The sequence below is a fragment of the Centropristis striata genome, chromosome 1 (assembly GCF_030273125.1).
Source record: "Centropristis striata isolate RG_2023a ecotype Rhode Island chromosome 1, C.striata_1.0, whole genome shotgun sequence".
Classification (NCBI taxonomy): Eukaryota; Metazoa; Chordata; class Actinopteri; order Perciformes; family Serranidae; genus Centropristis; species Centropristis striata.
The window spans coordinates 8,511,620-8,529,260 of NC_081517.1; the positions used below are offsets into that span (position 1 = coordinate 8,511,620).

Sequence of the window (17,641 nt, forward strand, 5' to 3'; positions counted from 1 at the left end):
TGGCATCAGATGAAATCCATACATTATGGAAGAGGGAAGGATTAGCTGCCAGTCAGTATGATCACTTAATTGGAATCATTCAAATTTTAACATGGACCTCTCTCAGGTCTATTGTTTTATTGTTGATATTGTTCTATAATTTTATAGTATTCCCCTTGTTTATTTTATGTTTATGTTTTTTTATACTACTCTTGCTGTTATCCACCTTCTTATGTAAAGGTGCAAATTCCCCACTAATAAAGGTTTATCTGATAATATCTTATTGAAGGGGAATACTTGGATTTCCAGTTGACTAATATACTTTTCCCCGCAATTTTTATTGTACATAACAAAGTGTGTTACATGTGATGAGTGTCGTCTTGTGAATTGTTGGCTGTCATGTCTCTCTTTTGAAATACTCCCTCAGGAAAATTTTAAAATATAACCCACAAAAAGTTGTGTGGCAGTGTGATTTCTCACATCACAGTTGATGTGATGAAATACCCTTTGTGTTCTGTACCACAACACGTACAACATAGTCTTTTACTCTATTATTCCACAGACTTGTCAGATCTGTACCCAAATCTAAGGGTATTTCATCACATAAACATGGAGTTAGTAACAACACTGATGTGTAGGTACATTTGGCCCATGGTTTTGGGTTAAAATATGATTCATGCACAGTCTGGTCTGCCAATATAGACACCTATAGGCTTCAGTGCAGGCAGAAAGTTCCAGAAGCATCCGAGACAGGCTCCACCCCCTCTAAACTTCAGGGAATATTTCACCAGAATTCTCCTCAGTTTTTGGATTTATGCAAAAAACTTTAACACACACTTTAATATATGTGATTATTACCTTTAAAATTAGTTTGGAGTTTTTAGCAGCAATTGCTACTACATGTGGGAAGCATCTTGATGTATTGTTATTAATGCTTACATTGAGAGCAGTGGCGGTTCTAGACCAGTTTTACTGAGGGGGCCAAACAGGGGCCAGTGTTTAATCAGAGGGGCACATTATAAAAAAAGCCAAAGATGATATTTAAGCATTCAAACCCTTTATTTTAGGTTATTTAAAAATCTAATTTAAGTATATTTGGAAGACACAAATACATTGATTGAAACAATGAGACTTACAATGAGACAACAATAACAACTATTTTTGCACGAGAATGACATTTCTCATTTTTGGGCACAATTACTTTTTTTTTATTTTGAAAGTGCAGTACAGTGAGAATGATCTTTTTTATATATATACACAAGCTTTTATTGCACAGTTAAACTATTATACAATGTACACATTCTGGGTTCCTTTTGTGTACAATGAGATATTGTTTGAACAAAAAATAGGTAAGAATTGTTCCGTCATTCATCGTTATAAATTGATCATTTTATTATTAATTTGACACAGGGGCCACAGCAGGGGCCAAGGGCTTCTTCACAGGGGCAGTGGCCCCTGTAGGCCCCTGTGTAGAACCGCCACTGATTGAGAGACAATTTGCATATGAATTTACTGGCAGCAGGTCACAAGGGTAATGCTCTTAATGTTAATGACATCATTTAAATGAACCCCTACATGAATATGATTAAAATGTAATAAAATGCCCTGAGCTGAATGGTCAATAAGCACACTCTGTCTTTCATTAATCAGTGCATGATGAAAGCTCAGACATGTCAAAAAGATGAGATAGAAGCTGGACTTTGTTCTTCCACATATGAGGCTGTCCCTGTGTCTGGCTCAAAGTTCAGGTCCCAGTATTACCTCTGAGAGTGCGTTTGTGTTTCCTCTCAGTCTGAACTCTAACTGTTCATATTGAGCTGTCTGTGCTACAGAATGACCCGTTGGGCCCTTATTGCTCCCCTCCTGCTCCTGCTGGGCCTGTTCATCCACAGTGCTGTCAGTCAGGAGACTGAGGACCCCGCTGTAACAGCTGGACCACCACCGGACCAGAACTCTGATGGCACACAGGCGAATGAGGAGGACAGTGAGTGGGGACTGAACTCCTTCAGAGGCGGATTTGAATCAGTCAGCGGATACTTTGACTCGATGCTGGAGTTTATGGGTGGACGTGATGGAGTGTGCCAATACCGCTGTCGATATGGTAAGTTGGATCAATAGATAAGTAAGCATGAGGCAGTATGGTTTAGGCTTAGAATATTACTTATATTGCTCAACTAGTGTGGTCTACCACTGTTACATCATTTTGGATCTTTTTTATAAATATAATTTAAAATGTTATCTTAATTAAAAGTAGGAAATTTATTAAAAGTTTGCCTTAACAATTACTCCTTGCACTGGTAAAGAGTTGGGATTAGTCTCAGGATGGTTGTCCTGTTCTCCACTTGAATAATGATAAAGTTCTCAGGGACAAAAAACTTCTTCTTGGGAAGAAAATTGTCAAATTTGTAAATATGAAATAAAAAACAACAACACACATACAAGGAGGCCCATAAAGTTGGAATAATTTTGTTTTCAGACACAATCCTCTGTTAATTGTGGTTTCATTTTCATTGTGATATGTTTGGAAGAGATTACTTGATAAAATGAATTAATAAGTTTTTTGAGTTTTGAGAAGATATTCACTTTATCTGTCAAGGATAAATCACATTGTCACAATCATTTCATGGAATTAGGTTAAAAAAATTTTTTGTTCCAAAAGATTTTATTCCAATTTTATGGACGGCCGTATATATATATATGTGTATGTGTGTGTGTGTGTGTGTGTGTGTGTGTGTGTGTGTGTGTGTGTTTGCGTGTAAAATATATATGTAATATTCAAGACTTTGCCATATATATATATATATATATATATATACATACATATATATAAGACTGATCATATTTATATATACATTAGACTGGACCCTCATCTAGATTCAATGATCAGTGATCCAAAATCATTGAAAATATAAATACAGATCATGTTTAAAATACACCTTCATGATTTCCCATTGACTCTCCTTATTAAAAATAATAGTTGTTTTTCTTATTCAAATGTTTGGAAGAGCTCAGTAATAAATTGTCAGATAGATATTTTAGTTGCTTTTTGTTAGTTGATATAAGTGAAACCGATTGTGTTAAATGGACATATGATATCGTCTCATATCAGTTGATGAATTGAAGACTTGTGATATCAGCAAGTACCGTGTTGTTGTTGTCCAAAAGAATCTATATGGCACGTTATCATAATGAAACTTGTGTTTTACAAGTAATTAAGTAATTAAGATTTATAAATGAATCAAATTCTCATTTAAACTAATTTAGTTTCATCTTATTTCATCTTTGATTTATCCAGTGATGTTTATATTAGCTACATTATTATGATTAAATGCTCCTCTGTCTGTCTTTAATGCATTACTAACTGACATATACTGTACTTTATGGATATGTGTATATATAACATCATAAACTGCATACAGTGGTTATACAGTGGCCTGGATGGAACAACAATGCAACTATATAAACTACATATAACTGCTACATATAAACTTCTTACTGATTCTTGTGGTCTATGCTTGATATGATTTTCTTTCTTTGTGTGCTTATCATCTTTGTTATCATCTGAAGAGAGGCTGGGCATGGACTGTGACCCCAGCAGGATAGGTGACCAGGGAGTGTGTCTAATAACATGTGAAAGGATATGAACCAAATAAAAAAAACTGCATGGTTGAAACACAAACTACATCTGATATTCTGCTTCGTTTCCCCTCCCAGGTAAAGATCCTCTTCCTCGTCCTGGCTACCAGATGCCAGAACCTGATGGATGTAGCTCTTACTTCTTTGGTCTTCCTGTTCCAGAGGGGGTATGCTTCCTCTGCCTATTCAGAGCAAATTTGTGTTGATTTATTTTACTTGGAAAATTAACTGAGCAAATAGCTGAATCACAGCCCAATTTGGACATTAGGGGAGTATTAACAATGGTCAAAATCATGGAGCACCACAGTTTATTAATCATTCAAACCGTCCATTTTTAAATAGAGAGGCATATTTTTTGTTGGCCAACTCGGAAGTTAGCATCACAACTGGGTCTACTGAGAATTCACCTATGGTATTTTTGCATTGGATTTTGTATCATGGCAGAAAATAAGCTCTGTGACAAACACACGCTTGTGATGCTTACATGATTTGTTCAGCAGGATAATCTTCACAAATGAACACCACTTTTATTATGTTTGAAGTGTTAATGCAGCTGAGAGAAGTAAAAACCTTCGTTCTGCTACAGTGAACTATACCACGGATGCTTGACTTAATCATCACAACTGTTATGCTTCAGACAATCTCTGGACAGCTAAAAACATGATACATTTAAAATGATTATCCATTTTTATAAAGTAAACCACTTAAAAGTTTATATAGTTAAAATGAGCGGAGTGGAGTCATTTCACAGTGTGGTATTAGTACTTTTACTGAAGTAAAGGATCTGAAAACTTCTTCCACCACTGTCTTTTTTACTTCTTTACTTTTTTTTTTTTACTTTCTTTTACATTTATCTTTTAAAATTTTTATTTTTTTACTTTTTTTATTTATTTTTTTATTATTATTATTTATTTATTTTTTTATTTTTATTTTTTTACTTTTTTATTTTTTATTTATTTTTTCAGCGTTTCTGCGCATGCGCGGCTTTTCCGCTCTGTGAAACCCGCGCATGCGCAGAAGTGGAAAAAGCCGCGCATGCGCAGAAGCGGAAAAGCTGCGCAAAATTAAAAAATTAAAAAATTAAAATAAATTAAAAACAAATTAAAAATAAATTAGAAAATTAAAAAAAAAAAAAAAAGAAAGAAAAATGAATAAAAAATTAAAAAAAAATTAAAGAAAATAAATAAAGAAAAATAAATGTAAAAAAAAGTAAAAAGACAGTTGTGGAAAGAAGTGTTCAGATCCTTTACTTCAGTAAAATTACTAATACCACACTGTGAAATGACTCCATTCCGTTCATTTTAACTATATAAACTTTTAAGTGGTTTAATTTATAAAATGGGTAATCATTTTTAATGTATCATGTTTTTCATTTTAAATCTCGACCTGAAAAGTAACTAAAGCTGTCAGCTAAATGTAGAGGAATAAAAAGTACAATATATGTCTCAAAATGTAGTGGAGTAGAAGTAGAAAGTTACATAAAATGTACATAAAAGTACCTCAACATTTTACTTTAAGTCCAGTACTTAGTTACTTTCCACCATTGCTACCTGCCTCTTCTAACTTATACATATCAGTTAAGAGTCCTCCTTCAGACACTGTATGAGGATTAAAGGGATAGTTTGTGCATTATTATACAAAAATTGGTACAATAGAATGTAATCCTCTGCCACTAATAGTTTCCCTACATTCCCTTAAATATCCAGAGAATTTCACATTTGACTGAATAATGCAATCAATTTTGAGTGTATAGAAAATCTAACATACAAACATATATATTACTTCTGTTGTGTACCAGATGGACATGGGTATCCCTGCCATGACCAAGTGTTGCAATCAGCTGGATATGTGTTACGACACCTGTGGCTCCAACAAGTACCGCTGTGACTCCAAGTTCCGCTGGTGCCTCCACAGCATCTGTTCTGACCTCAAGAAGAGCCTTGGCTTTGTGTCAAAAGTTGAAGGTGAGTAATGTTTTCACCTTTTTTTCATCCAGGGCAGGGTTTTTGAGCCCATTGCGATTCAGCAGAATTTTGCATTCAACAACTGATTTGGTGACACAATCTGACTCCTCCTAACTTATCCACACAAGGGGCAAAAAGTTGAAGCAGGGGTGATGTGAGCCAGGCTAATGCAGTGGCTACATATTGAAGAGCACCCACCTATGACTTTAAAACAGCCATGCCCTTGATTATACATAACTTTAAGCCTCAATATAAATTAAAGGGGTGAATTATATATTTTTTAAAAATCAACCCCTTACAGCTGTTTACTAGTAAACATGTTAATTTTTTCTATTTTAACATGGGGGTCTATGGGGATTGACTCGCTTTAGGAGCCAGCCTCAAGTAGCCAATGGAGGAAGTGCAGTTTTTGGCACTTCTACATTAGCCCCAAAGGTTGTTGCTTGAGTTAACGTACACACTATGTGACATATAATGACAATCCCAAATTCCAAACAATGTGTATCTTGTCGAGTTCTAATAGCTCATTGTTCCACAAAATTAACTGTATGCTAAATTAATCTCAGAAAAGGTTGGTGGTTCGATCCCCGACCATGGCAGCTACATGTCAAATTATCCTTGAGCAAGATACTGCATCCCTAATTGCTCCTGATGCTGCGTTTATCAGTGTGTGTGAATTAATTCCCAATGGTGGCAGGTGAAACCAGTGGTAGGTAGTAGGTGGTACCAGTGTGCCCTGGTAGCCTCGGCCACCAGTATGAATGTATAGGTGGTACACTTGTATAGCTTTGGATAAAAGCGCTATATAAGTGTACCCCATTTACCATTATACATTAAGGTCTTCTGCACATATTTATCTGTACTGACTGCCATCCCCGTCTCTGTCATGTTCTCTCCCCAGCATGTGAAACGGTAGCAGACACCTTGTTCAACACAGTGTGGACTCTGGGCTGCAGACCCTACATGAACGGCCAGAGGGCAGCGTGCTTCTGTCAAGGAGAGGAGAAAGATGAACTTTAGATGAAAGTATGAACCACTCTCCTGTTTACAACAGCATAAGCTAGAGCATCACATCAGAAGATGTGAGTTATGGTGTTGCAATTACTGCTGCATGACTACTTGAGTAATTTATTTGGAAGTTATTGTTCTGGTTATGTCCAAAGTCATTATTTTACTTTGCAGCAAACTGTAGATGTTATTGTTAAAAGTTCACCTGTTGCAAACCAAAACTGTATTTGTTTGTTTGCAGTGATGCATCAGTGTTGCTGTCTATAGTTGCACTATGATTTTGAAAAAGCAAAAATATCTATGGTATGATCTTTACAGCACTCTTGTGTTGTGCACTTTGGGCGTTATCATTTGGGATAATACAGTATGAATAAATGTTATCAACACATACATGAATGTGATTGCTTCATTTCATGTCTACTACTGGTAGCATTCATTATCTAGAAGTCCTCAGATCAGTACACTGCATTCGTTGAAATGATCCACGATATCTTGGTACCGATTTTGGCTTGGAGCAACTTCAATTTCGTGTGTTGACTCATCAGCACATGTGGACAAAAGCAATTGTTTCCATGAGTTAGAAAACCTCTCATGAACTCTGACAGTCCCACTCAGTCCTGGTTCTTCCTTGCCTCACTTGTCTTCACCAGGCCCAGAGAAAAATGACATGGTCCCCCATGAGCTTGGTGTCAGTATTGGCTCCCAGGAAGCAGAGTGTGTCTGTTACTGCTGGCCACAGCTCTCCACCTCCAGCTGCAGGAAGTCTGAGCTAAATGAGGTTCTGGAGAACAGGCATCAATTTGTTGGCTGACCCAAATTCACTGTGGCAGCCATTTAGAATAACTAAATAGAAATAGACAATATTCTCACTGATGGTCTTGGTCATATTTAGTGGTGGAATTTAACATACATTTATTCCAGTACTGTTCTTAAATACAATTTGGAGGTACTTGTATTTTGCGTGAATATTTTCATTTATGTAGCTTTATACTTCTACTCCACTACATTTTAGAGATAAATATTCTACTTTTGCCCTACTTTAGCTGACAGTTTTGGGTCAAAAATGAAAAGTGTGGTCAATTTAAAATTATTTTTAACATTTTTATAAATTTAACCACATAACAGTATATTAAATAGTTAAAATTATCCCTACCTCGACAACATTGAAACGCTGCTTAATAATGAATAATAATCTAATAATATATGTGGAATATATAAAATAATCTGCATAGCGAGTATTTTTATGTTTGATACTTTAAGTACATTTTGATGGTGATACTTTTGTAGTTTAACTTAAGTAACTTTTACTTTTAGTGGAGTAAGTAAAACTTACTTTAGTAAGGAATCTGGATATTTTATTCACCACTGCTAATATTGAGGCATCAGTATTTAGTTGAACGTGTTTTGAAACCAGTTCCTTGTTGTTGTTGATAAAAAATAATGTAAATTACTTATGGTACAAAAGAATAATGGAATTCAAAATTGAGAGAAGACTTTTATCATTGCCACCAAGTGGACATGTCCTTAGTACGTTTCTTGGGAATTTGGGAGTAGTTTACATTCTACAGTTAAAACGTTCTGATACATTTATTTTTTTAAGTTAGTTGAATTGAACAGCAAACGGTACATCCAAAAAATCTACACATTTTTGGTCATTTCCAAATTGGCACTAAAACTCTAAAAGTGGGAAAAGGGTAAAGTGGTGCCAAAGGAAAGGTAAAGGACTCATCTACCATACATGACCATTTTACAATGGTTTCACTTTTTCAACATCAAACGGCCTCAGCCATTCAGCTTGTGTGTGTTGTCACTTTTTTCTGCCTACTTTTCACTCTACAAGAGCTTATTTTAAGTGTTAACATGGTGGGACTGATTTAGCATGGACATTTAACATTGTCAGACTTGCACTGGACAGGTCAATCAGGAGATTTAAGTGGTTATGAAACTGTCTCAATTCAATACTGAAAACTCCATATACCTACATACATAAACAGGAATATCAACGAGAAGACTGGATATTTTTATAGTTTTCTCAACCTCAAATCGTCACTTTTTGTTAGTTTTATTTTTTAGTTTTAATGAATTGACGTTGGTGGCTAAAAAAATACTGTCCAAAAATATGCATATGCAAGAAATGAAGTATTAAAAATAAGTTCTGGGGGTGGTCCGTAGCGTAGTGGTTTACACAGGCGCCCCATGTATAGAGGCTACAGTCCTCGCTGCGGTGGAGCCGGGTTCGAATCCGGCCTGAGCTCCCTTTACCGCATGTCCTCCCCTCTGTCACCCCCTTTCTATCTGTCTCTCACTTTCAATAAAAAAAAAAAAAAAGCATGTAAAAATGCCAAAAAAATAAATAAAAAAAAATAAGCTCTGTCTATCACTTTTTCCCCCAAAATAATGTACACACTAGTCAGATATTTTTGACAGGAGGCAGTGGTGCTCACCGAAAGTCCATGAGGACTTTCAAGATTAATTGGAGTTGCACTGAAAAACAAAATACAAAAAACCTAATCCATTGATGGCACTAGATCAGTCAGGGAACCTCTAATGTGTAATTATTATTATTAATTATTGTACACACTTCCATTCTTGGATAATAGACCTGACCATTTTTCGGAATAAAAAATGTATTTCATCAACAGCTTAAGACAATGTCTGCAAAATATGTTGTTTAATCAAATACATAGAATGAAAAACAGAGTTACAAAGTAGAGTTATTCACAGAAATAAAGAGAGAGAACCGAGATGTGTAAAATCTGTCTAAACGCAAAGTGATCATTACTGGCACAAAAATGTTCTTTTGCAGAAGATATCATGTACTTATTAGAGTTTAAAGAAATATGACTTAAATACTAAATGGTCCAGTAACACCAGTAACTGCATGTGTAATTCATAAAAGTTGAACATGCTGTCCACACGGTCTGTCGGGCTCACGGCAGCTTCAGATGGTCCGTCACGACGCTCCACAGATCTACAGGTAAGGGAGAAGAAAGAAAGAAATGTGATGTTTTGTTGGTTGGAATTTTTCCTTCCACTTGTAAACAGGTATTAAGGCCCTGTTTACACGAGTAAACAGCAGGTAAAAACGACAAAATATTTTATCAGAAGTGCCTTTCGTTTAGACGGTGACGGCGTTTTGGGGGCTTAAAAATGCAAAAATCTGAAACCACCTTCAAAAGTGGAAAAGTTAAATCCGCTCTTCGCTGTAGCGTGTCCGTCTACACTGCCGAGACACAAAACTCTGCTCAGATCTGCTCACGTCACATATGTGTTTACGTCACATACATGCTCCAGTACAGGAAAATAAACAAACGTGGATTATTTCCATGCGTCGGACCTTCAAGCTGCTCTGGCAGCTCTAATAAACTTACAGGAGTCTTTCCACCAAATGTACAGAATATGTACAGATAGTATTAGTGAACAGAGAAGGATCTGGAATTACCTCCATCACATTTTGGATGCAGCAATTCGTCGGAGGAGAGCCAGACGGCTGTGAACGAGACCTGGGAGATCTAGTGGATGGTGGAGAACTTTGTGGAAGGAGTAGATGATGAAAATGTGTGCCGTGAAAACTTCTGCATGCCCAAAGATGCTCTTATCGCTTTAAGTGATGCCGTCTGGCTGCATACAATTGAATTTCACACACTTTTGCGTCACCGTATGCACGTAGATTTCCTCCCGAAAATGCTCGTCTAAACGAGGAATAAAAAGTGAAGACGCGACGCCACTTTTGTGTCTTCTGTTCAGACCGTCCTCGTGTAAACGTAGCCTAAAAGGGTATAAACTGTATGGGTAGTTTGAGTGGTGGTAAATGATTGGAGTGTATTTCATATGATGAGTGCTCAGAAACAATCCTAAGTCCCAACTGATCAAACACTCAAGTCCCAGATGAAGGCACAAACAGACAAACCTAAGTGATTTCACACTTTAGTTTACTTACTTTAACTTGTCTAGAGAGGGGCCAGAGAGGTTATTGAGTTGGCTGTTGGGGGCATTTTTTCTTCATCTTCTTGTTATATGCATCAAGCTGGAAACAAAAGAATAGAAGTAGGTGAACAATATTGAATTGTTGTGTACACATTAATGTGTAGCGGGGTCAGCATACTGGTGCTACTTCATGAGAAAAGATTACAGTGTGGGTATTTTTCAAGCATGTCAGAACTTCACACCCACTTTCATTAGCGATTGTGTATGCAAAGCCCTTGTAACATTTAATCAGTGGGGCTGGTAACAATTCTGTTTTCCCTAGAGGAAATTATATTTAATTTAACTAGTCAGTTGACTCGTTAAAATGTTGATTTAAGATATTGCTTTTGCCTATTTAGATGTTACGAATATATTCACATGTAGAAATTACATTTTGACTAATCAAAACTAATTTACAGACATCTTTAACCCCATTGTCAATAGTGATTCCTTTGCACCAGTGGTAACGTAGTTTCCCATTTCAGATATCAACAAATGCACTTCCATAGGTCCGACATACTTTTTTTTTTTTTGATATGCGGCGTCATATTATTAAAAGCCATTGGCTGACTAATACAATTACCATATATAGTCATATATCAATTGACTACGTTAATTAGGGATATGTACGTATGTCCTTGAAGATAGTTGTAGTGGGTTAGGGTAGGGTTGTTTTTTTTTTTTTTTTTTAATTATGTTGTTTCAGTTGTGATTTAGCCACATGCTAAACTAGCACTATTGCAGAAATGATGCCTTTTAAATGACGCCTCATACATGTATTTTAGTCTTACAGTTCTTCTGTTTAAGCTTTGGCTCCAGAATTGTTTGGCTCTAATCCTAGCCTTTCCCCTACCCCCAAACCTACCCTGGCAGGTGGGTTTTAAGAGGTTAATACTCAAAATGACCAACTTTTGATTTATAAATAAAAATTCTGAATTTGATATATTCTGTTTCTATTTACGTTCTACGCAGCATCCCAATGTCTTTGGAATCGTGTTGTATTGATATTGCAGCATGTGTGAAAGAACCAAATCAACACTGTGGCAAAGCTACATTTTTCCTATCGCTGTGAGGCGGCTTGGACGTCCCAACCTTTTGTCATCTGGCAACTCCTAACAGGGTAGGACACCTCTGGAGCTCTCCTTAATATTAGCCAAGATGATGAGCGTGTTCTAGATTAAGAAAGTTAATAAACAGCTTTAACTCCTGGTCCTAAAATAAGTACAAAAGTTTGCATCAGTGAGAATTTTTGGCCAGTCAGAAGTGACGTTGTATTCTGACACGCTTGATAAAATATCTATATCCAGATCATGCTGTGGGATTAAACTCCGTAACTTAACATCCTAAATTGAGATGCATTAGGAAGCTGATAAAACCAACCCATTTCCTCAGTTTGGACTTGACTTCGTCCTCTGTTGGCTGCTTTTTTTCTTCTTGCGAGTCTTCTTCAGCACCACCAGGCTGTGGAACCTCTGCCATCTCCATCAACTTTTGCCTTTCTTCCATTTTACGTTTTCGCGTCTCTATTTTTTTCTGTATCCACCTTTCCTTTAGCTTCCTTTGGTGACCTTTTGATGTCCTGTTCTTGCGCCTTTTTGTAAGTTGCATTATACACCGCTCAGTGGTTGGCTGCTTAGTGCTGATGACCTGCAGACAGCGAGGACCAAGAAGAGATCCGATTTGACCTTCACTCGTAGAAAGGTCTGGATTCATTAACAAGTTAATGTCTTGACAAGGGTTGTGATGAGGGTAAACCATGCCAGATGTCTTTACAGGGCCAGGGAAGTGATGGAAGGTGCTTGAATGATTAAGGGAAGGTGGGGTGGGAGTGTTGCCATGAGTCCAGTAAGAATTTGTTCCAGCGTTGTAGTACTGGGAGTGCTGGGCCAAACTGTAATCGGGAAATTCCGAAAAAGCAGCAGGGTGGGCATGGGGATACGTTTGGTTCTGTGAATATGGATGCTGATAAGTAGAGATTTCTTTGTCGTCTGTGTCCCTGTAACTCTGTATGTCTTTACTGCTCTGGTTATCATCTTGCCGCTTCAATCCATCTCTGCTTCTGCCTTCTGAGCAGCTGTGGGAGCCCTGATGTTGAGAGGTGCTGGGACTAGAGCCTCTGGATCTTGTTAACCTTGAGGATGAAGAGGGGATACCGTCATGTCTCTGGGAGCTCTTTTCTTGGCTCTCCTGGTCTCCTCTACTGTCAACCTTTGTGTCTCCATGCGTCTTTCCATACAGCCTCTCCTGAGTCCGCTGTGCTAACTTGTTCATTTCTTCTACCTCCAGGTTTAACCCTAGAGTTTTAAGAATGTTCTGAAGATGTCCATGCTGCTCGTCCACATTTGGTTGCTCTTCTTTCTTATTTTTCTTCTTCACTGGAGACTTGGATCTACTACTAGAACCAAAACTGCAATGCCCTCTGTCATTCCTCTTCTCTTCATTATCAGGCAGGGAAAGTCCATCAACTAGGGATCTCTCTTGACTGGGCAGGTCAGTCTTCCTCTCTCCACTGTTGCTCCGACTGCCATCTGACAGTGAGGCTCCACAATTGGACTGCTGGCTCTTGCTCCTAGAGACTGGATCTGACTTGTTCTCCAGGGCAGGAGGCTGAACTGGGAGCTCCTTTCCTAAAGGAAGATCCTCACTGTCATCAGTGACAATCCTACTGAGGTAGTCAATGTCCACTCCTTTGTTGAGCAGGCTAAGGAAGCGCTGGAAACCCTTGTTGATTTTGTTCTCCTCACTGGCTGAGGAGGTAATGCTCCCACTGAGAGGAAGCGTTACTTTGTCGTATTCGTCCCTGTAACTATGTGCTTCTTTGCTGTCCTGGTTATCATCTTGGTGTTTCAGTCCAACTCTGCTTCTGCCTCTTGAGCAGCTGCTTCCAAACCATTGTTTTGAGTCTCTGCTGTGGGAGCCCTGATGTTGAGAGGTGCTGGGACTAGAGCTTCTGGATCTTGTTGACCTTGAGGAGGCAGAGGATGAAGAGGAGACACTGTAATGTCTTTGGGAGCTCTTTAGTTGGCTCTCCTGCTCCCCTCTACTGTCAACTGTTGTGTCTTCATGCTTCTTTCCATACAGCCTGTCCTTAGTCAAGTATACTAATCTTTTCGTTTCTTCCACTTCCAGACTCAACCCCCCTGTTTTAAGAATGTTCTGAAGATGTCCATGCTGCTCATTCACCTTTGGTTGCACTTCTTCGTTCTTTTGTTTTTTCTTCACAGCAGGGGGAGACTTGGATCTACTACTAGAACCAAAACAGAGATTTCCTCTGTCATATATGTTCTCTTCATCATCAGGCAGGGGAAGTCTCTCATTGAGGGATCTCTCTTGAGTGAGCAGGTCAGTCTTCCTCTCTCCACTGTTGCTCCGACTGCCACCCGACAGTGAGGCTCCACAATTGGACTGCTGGCTCTTGCTCCTAGGGACTGGATCTGACTTGTTCTCCAGGGCAGGAGGCTGAACTGGGAGCTCCTTTCCTAAAGGAAGACCCTCACTGTCATCAATGACAATCCTACTGAGGTAGTCCATGTCCACTCCTTCGTTGAGCACACTAAGGAAACGCTGAAAACCCTTGTTGACGTTGTTCTCCTCATTGGCTGGTGAAGCAATACTTCCCCTGGCAGATGGTAGTGTGACAACAGGGACCTGGGAAAGGTCAGATACAGAAACATTGCTTTTTATTTTCACCTTAATTTAAAAAAATACGTTAGAGAAACCAGACAGGATTTTTCATACTTGAGAACATGACAAAATCAGTGCCAGAAAAGAGCATCAACTCCTGAAAGCCTGGTCCACTTCCTTTACAGGTGTCTACCAAATGAGGATTTTAAAGAGACTCAGAGAACAAGAATAGCTTAGCAGCTGTTCAAAACGTCTGATCAAACCACCATTAAAATAACGACCCAATTATTCAGGGATTTTTTCCATAACAGGACTGTATATAAAAAAAAAGTTGACTAATTTTTTAAATTACATTATGGAAATATAGCTTATCAAAGCTTTATGATGTAGTCCTTTCTTGATGAACTTATCTGACAGATTATTCATTTTTGAGGCGACATTGATATTGATATATATGGCATTTCTGTTCTGAAATGTGTTATTTATTGTCCGACAAGAACTCTGATATATATTGGGTAGCTGATTCATCGGCTTGGCACTATACATAAGCACAATGACTTGCTGAGTTTAACATATGTTCATGTTGTGTAAGCAGATGTACTCGCACCAATATGTGCGCCCATGGGCGTGTTGGTCTTAATCACACAAATGGCCATTTGAGTGACACCATTTAAATGACACCCACAATCCCACACAACCGACATATTGCCCAATTTGAGGTGAATGCCGCTTAAGAGACAACATAGTTATTTGATGATTATTAAATTTTATTCAACTAAGACAGAACCCTTTGTGTAATTTTCTTTCCTCTCTTGGTTTTGTTTTACATATTTAAAGTTACATTTTTCATATGTTTATTAACTTTAATTTGAAAGTGATAGCGATGTTTCACAAAGTAGAGAATATTACAGACCTCTCCGATTGCTGGCAAAGCCCTCAGATCACTACATCTCTGCTTCATTAGTGCATTCACTCTGAGTTTCAGAGGATGGTTGTCCTGCAGTGGGCCATATCTGCTCTGGCTGGATGACTTCATTCTTTCACTGACCTGAAAAATAAGGAGGAAATGCAGTATACAATATATTATCTGGAAAGCCTCTGCAAGATGAAATGACTGGATTCTCACAGTAAATGAATTATCTGAAAGAGCCGTTTGATTATCTGGTGCATCAATCGATTACACACCTTTGACAGAAAGCTTGGAGGATGACGTTGCTTTAATATCACATTGACCCGGTCTTTAAGAGTTTCGCCTCTGCATGGAGCTGAGTGATCATTAGATGAGTCTGAAGGCACTGGGTTCGTCACAAACAATTCAACTGTTTTCAGAGCAATAGCAGCTTTCTTTAGAATAATTCGTTCCTCTATATGTTGAAGCTCTTTTCGCTTTCTTGACAGCTCTGGATCCTCTTCGTCCATTTCAAGTGGTCCTCCATCTGGGTCCTCAAATTCTGAGTCCTTATTGTAAAAGTTATGTGTGGGGGGACTCGGTCCCTGCCATCTCACATTCACTTCCTCGCTTCTTTGTGCTTCATCAACTGTGTGTCTGGAGAATTCACAATAAGTGCCCCACTCATTATAAGTTCTTGGCATATTGTCCATACTGTTATGAACATTATTCTGGTGATTTGGGTGCAGATTTCTCAGTGTGTGTGAAACATCCCAGTCGAGTGGATTCATCCTTCAGCAAGTCTCTCTTGTGGTTTATGCAGTCAGTGCACTGTAGAATAGAAACAATGTGGAAAAATTACTGAAGAATAGACATGCAGACCGTTACTTTACTGGCAGCACAGTAACCTTATAAACACAGTAATCATAGTAACCTAGAGAATATCAACTGCTTTTAGGACACGACTGTTTCAATTTTCCCCTACTTTAACTTGGCTAACAAACTGACTTACGTTGCTTTTGAGTAAGACAATAAATTGTATTTTAGAACCAAACTCTGTAGGATTGCAACAATGTGTAATATAGGTGATAGTAAATTAAAGATCGAACTGAGTGAAACTGACTAGCGGTGAACCTTGTTTTTAGATATCTTAGCTTGGTAACGTTAGCTAACATACTGTTAACCTGCTACAGCGGCTCGGTCTGGCCTTACCCCTTCCTCTGTGGCATCAAGGAAAATGTGCTATTAGATCGAAAATATGGTTCTAAAATAGTGAAATGCCAACATCGATCTTAGCTAAACTTCAGCAGAAGACTAAGCCAACCGTTACTGTTAAAAACAGCTTTTACTAAGGAGAAGGACGGGCTAAAGACTGCTCAATGCTCTCACTGCTTTGGTGGTTTTGAAAGTAGGGCTAACAGCGCCTCCTGCTGGACGGAGTACCAAAAAACCTTAGTGAGTAATGGCCATACACTCACTATACTGTCCATTACAGTATTAACAACAAAACTGGGTTTGCAGTCAGCCCATTTCTTCATTTGTATGTGAAACTTCCCTAAAAACAGAAGTAACTTTTCCCTCTGATTTCCTTCAAAACAAATAATAATAATAATAATAATAATAATAATAATAATAATATCTTTTTTCTTAAAGTGGATTGCTTGTCCAGTGTTGGACAAGTTGACTAAATGTTGCACATCCTTCCAGAATATTGGAGTGTATACACAGTGATAAAACAGATGGATGAATTAATCTCTCTAAGGTTTTTTTGCTGGATACATTTTATGCATTATTTTTATTGATTGATGAATCATACATCATGTTTTTTATTTATTTTTTGTTGTCAGTTTCTTACCATGTTTATTTTGGAATTGATGTAACCCCCTGGCAAATACTGTATATAGTGTAAATTGTTATTGTGAATAAAAAAAGAAAAAGAAAAAAAAAAAAAAATTACATTATTAACTCAATGGCGTCTGGGGCTATTTTGTCCATTTTTGAATCCTTTTCATCCTGCCTGTATACGCCACTTAAAAATGTTTAAATGGTGGTTAAATGTTGGTATATTTTTTGTTCAGCACATCCTCACCTATATGACCTAATAAAAATAGATTTTTTATTCTGACTTATTGGATCAACATTTTTGAACCAAGAAGAAACAAAGAAAAAACAACATGAATGTGGTCTTGTGATTGTGTATGATCCTGTCATCCAACTCTGGTTTTTATTCTAGTGTGACTCTATTTTATTTGTGTGTTTAGCGTGTATTTTTTAGTCATTTTGTGTCTTTTTTTGGTCATTTTGTGTCTTTTTGTGGGGTTTTTTTTGTAATTTTGTGTCGTTTTTTTGGTCATTTTGTGTCTTTTTAGTCCTTGAGTCCAACATAAAATGTAATTTTGAATCTTTTTTTAACTTTCAAAACACCATCTTGCTCAATAAAGAATTTTAAATGTTGCAAATGTGAACAGTGATTGCAAATATAACATATAAGAGGGTTACATCCAGTTCTATCATTTTATACAAAATATATTTGACCTTGTCTCCTTTGTTTTTACGTCGGATGTGATGAAGAAGT

At 37.6% G+C, this 17,641-nt stretch overlaps 2 protein-coding genes across 3 annotated transcripts; one reads left to right on the forward strand and one right to left on the reverse strand.

Moving 5' to 3' along the window:
• The first annotated feature begins 1,736 nt into the window (after positions 1–1,736).
• On the forward strand, positions 1,737–6,982 carry LOC131960419 (group XIIB secretory phospholipase A2-like protein). Its single transcript, XM_059325674.1, has 4 exons — positions 1,737–2,080; positions 3,694–3,782; positions 5,414–5,579; positions 6,481–6,982. Exons 1-4 carry the CDS (start codon positions 1,813–1,815, stop codon positions 6,597–6,599), a joined length of 642 nt encoding a protein of 213 aa, XP_059181657.1. The 5' UTR covers positions 1,737–1,812; the 3' UTR covers positions 6,600–6,982.
• Positions 6,983–9,241: 2,259 nt separating this feature from the next.
• On the reverse strand, positions 9,242–16,756 carry LOC131974190 (uncharacterized). 2 transcript variants are annotated; one of them, XM_059336413.1, is made up of 6 exons: positions 16,251–16,756; positions 15,363–15,897; positions 15,091–15,225; positions 11,934–14,201; positions 10,528–10,614; positions 9,242–9,558 (listed from the first exon to the last, which is right to left on the reverse strand). In XM_059336413.1, exons 2-5 carry the CDS (start codon positions 15,855–15,857, stop codon positions 10,558–10,560), a joined length of 2,955 nt encoding a protein of 984 aa, XP_059192396.1. In that variant the 5' UTR covers positions 15,858–15,897; positions 16,251–16,756; the 3' UTR covers positions 9,242–9,558; positions 10,528–10,557. The 2 variants fall into 2 exon arrangements, with proteins under 2 accessions (XP_059192396.1, XP_059192388.1); XM_059336405.1 differs by having other exon boundaries at positions 16,279–16,754.
• Positions 16,757–17,641: the final 885 nt, after the last annotated feature.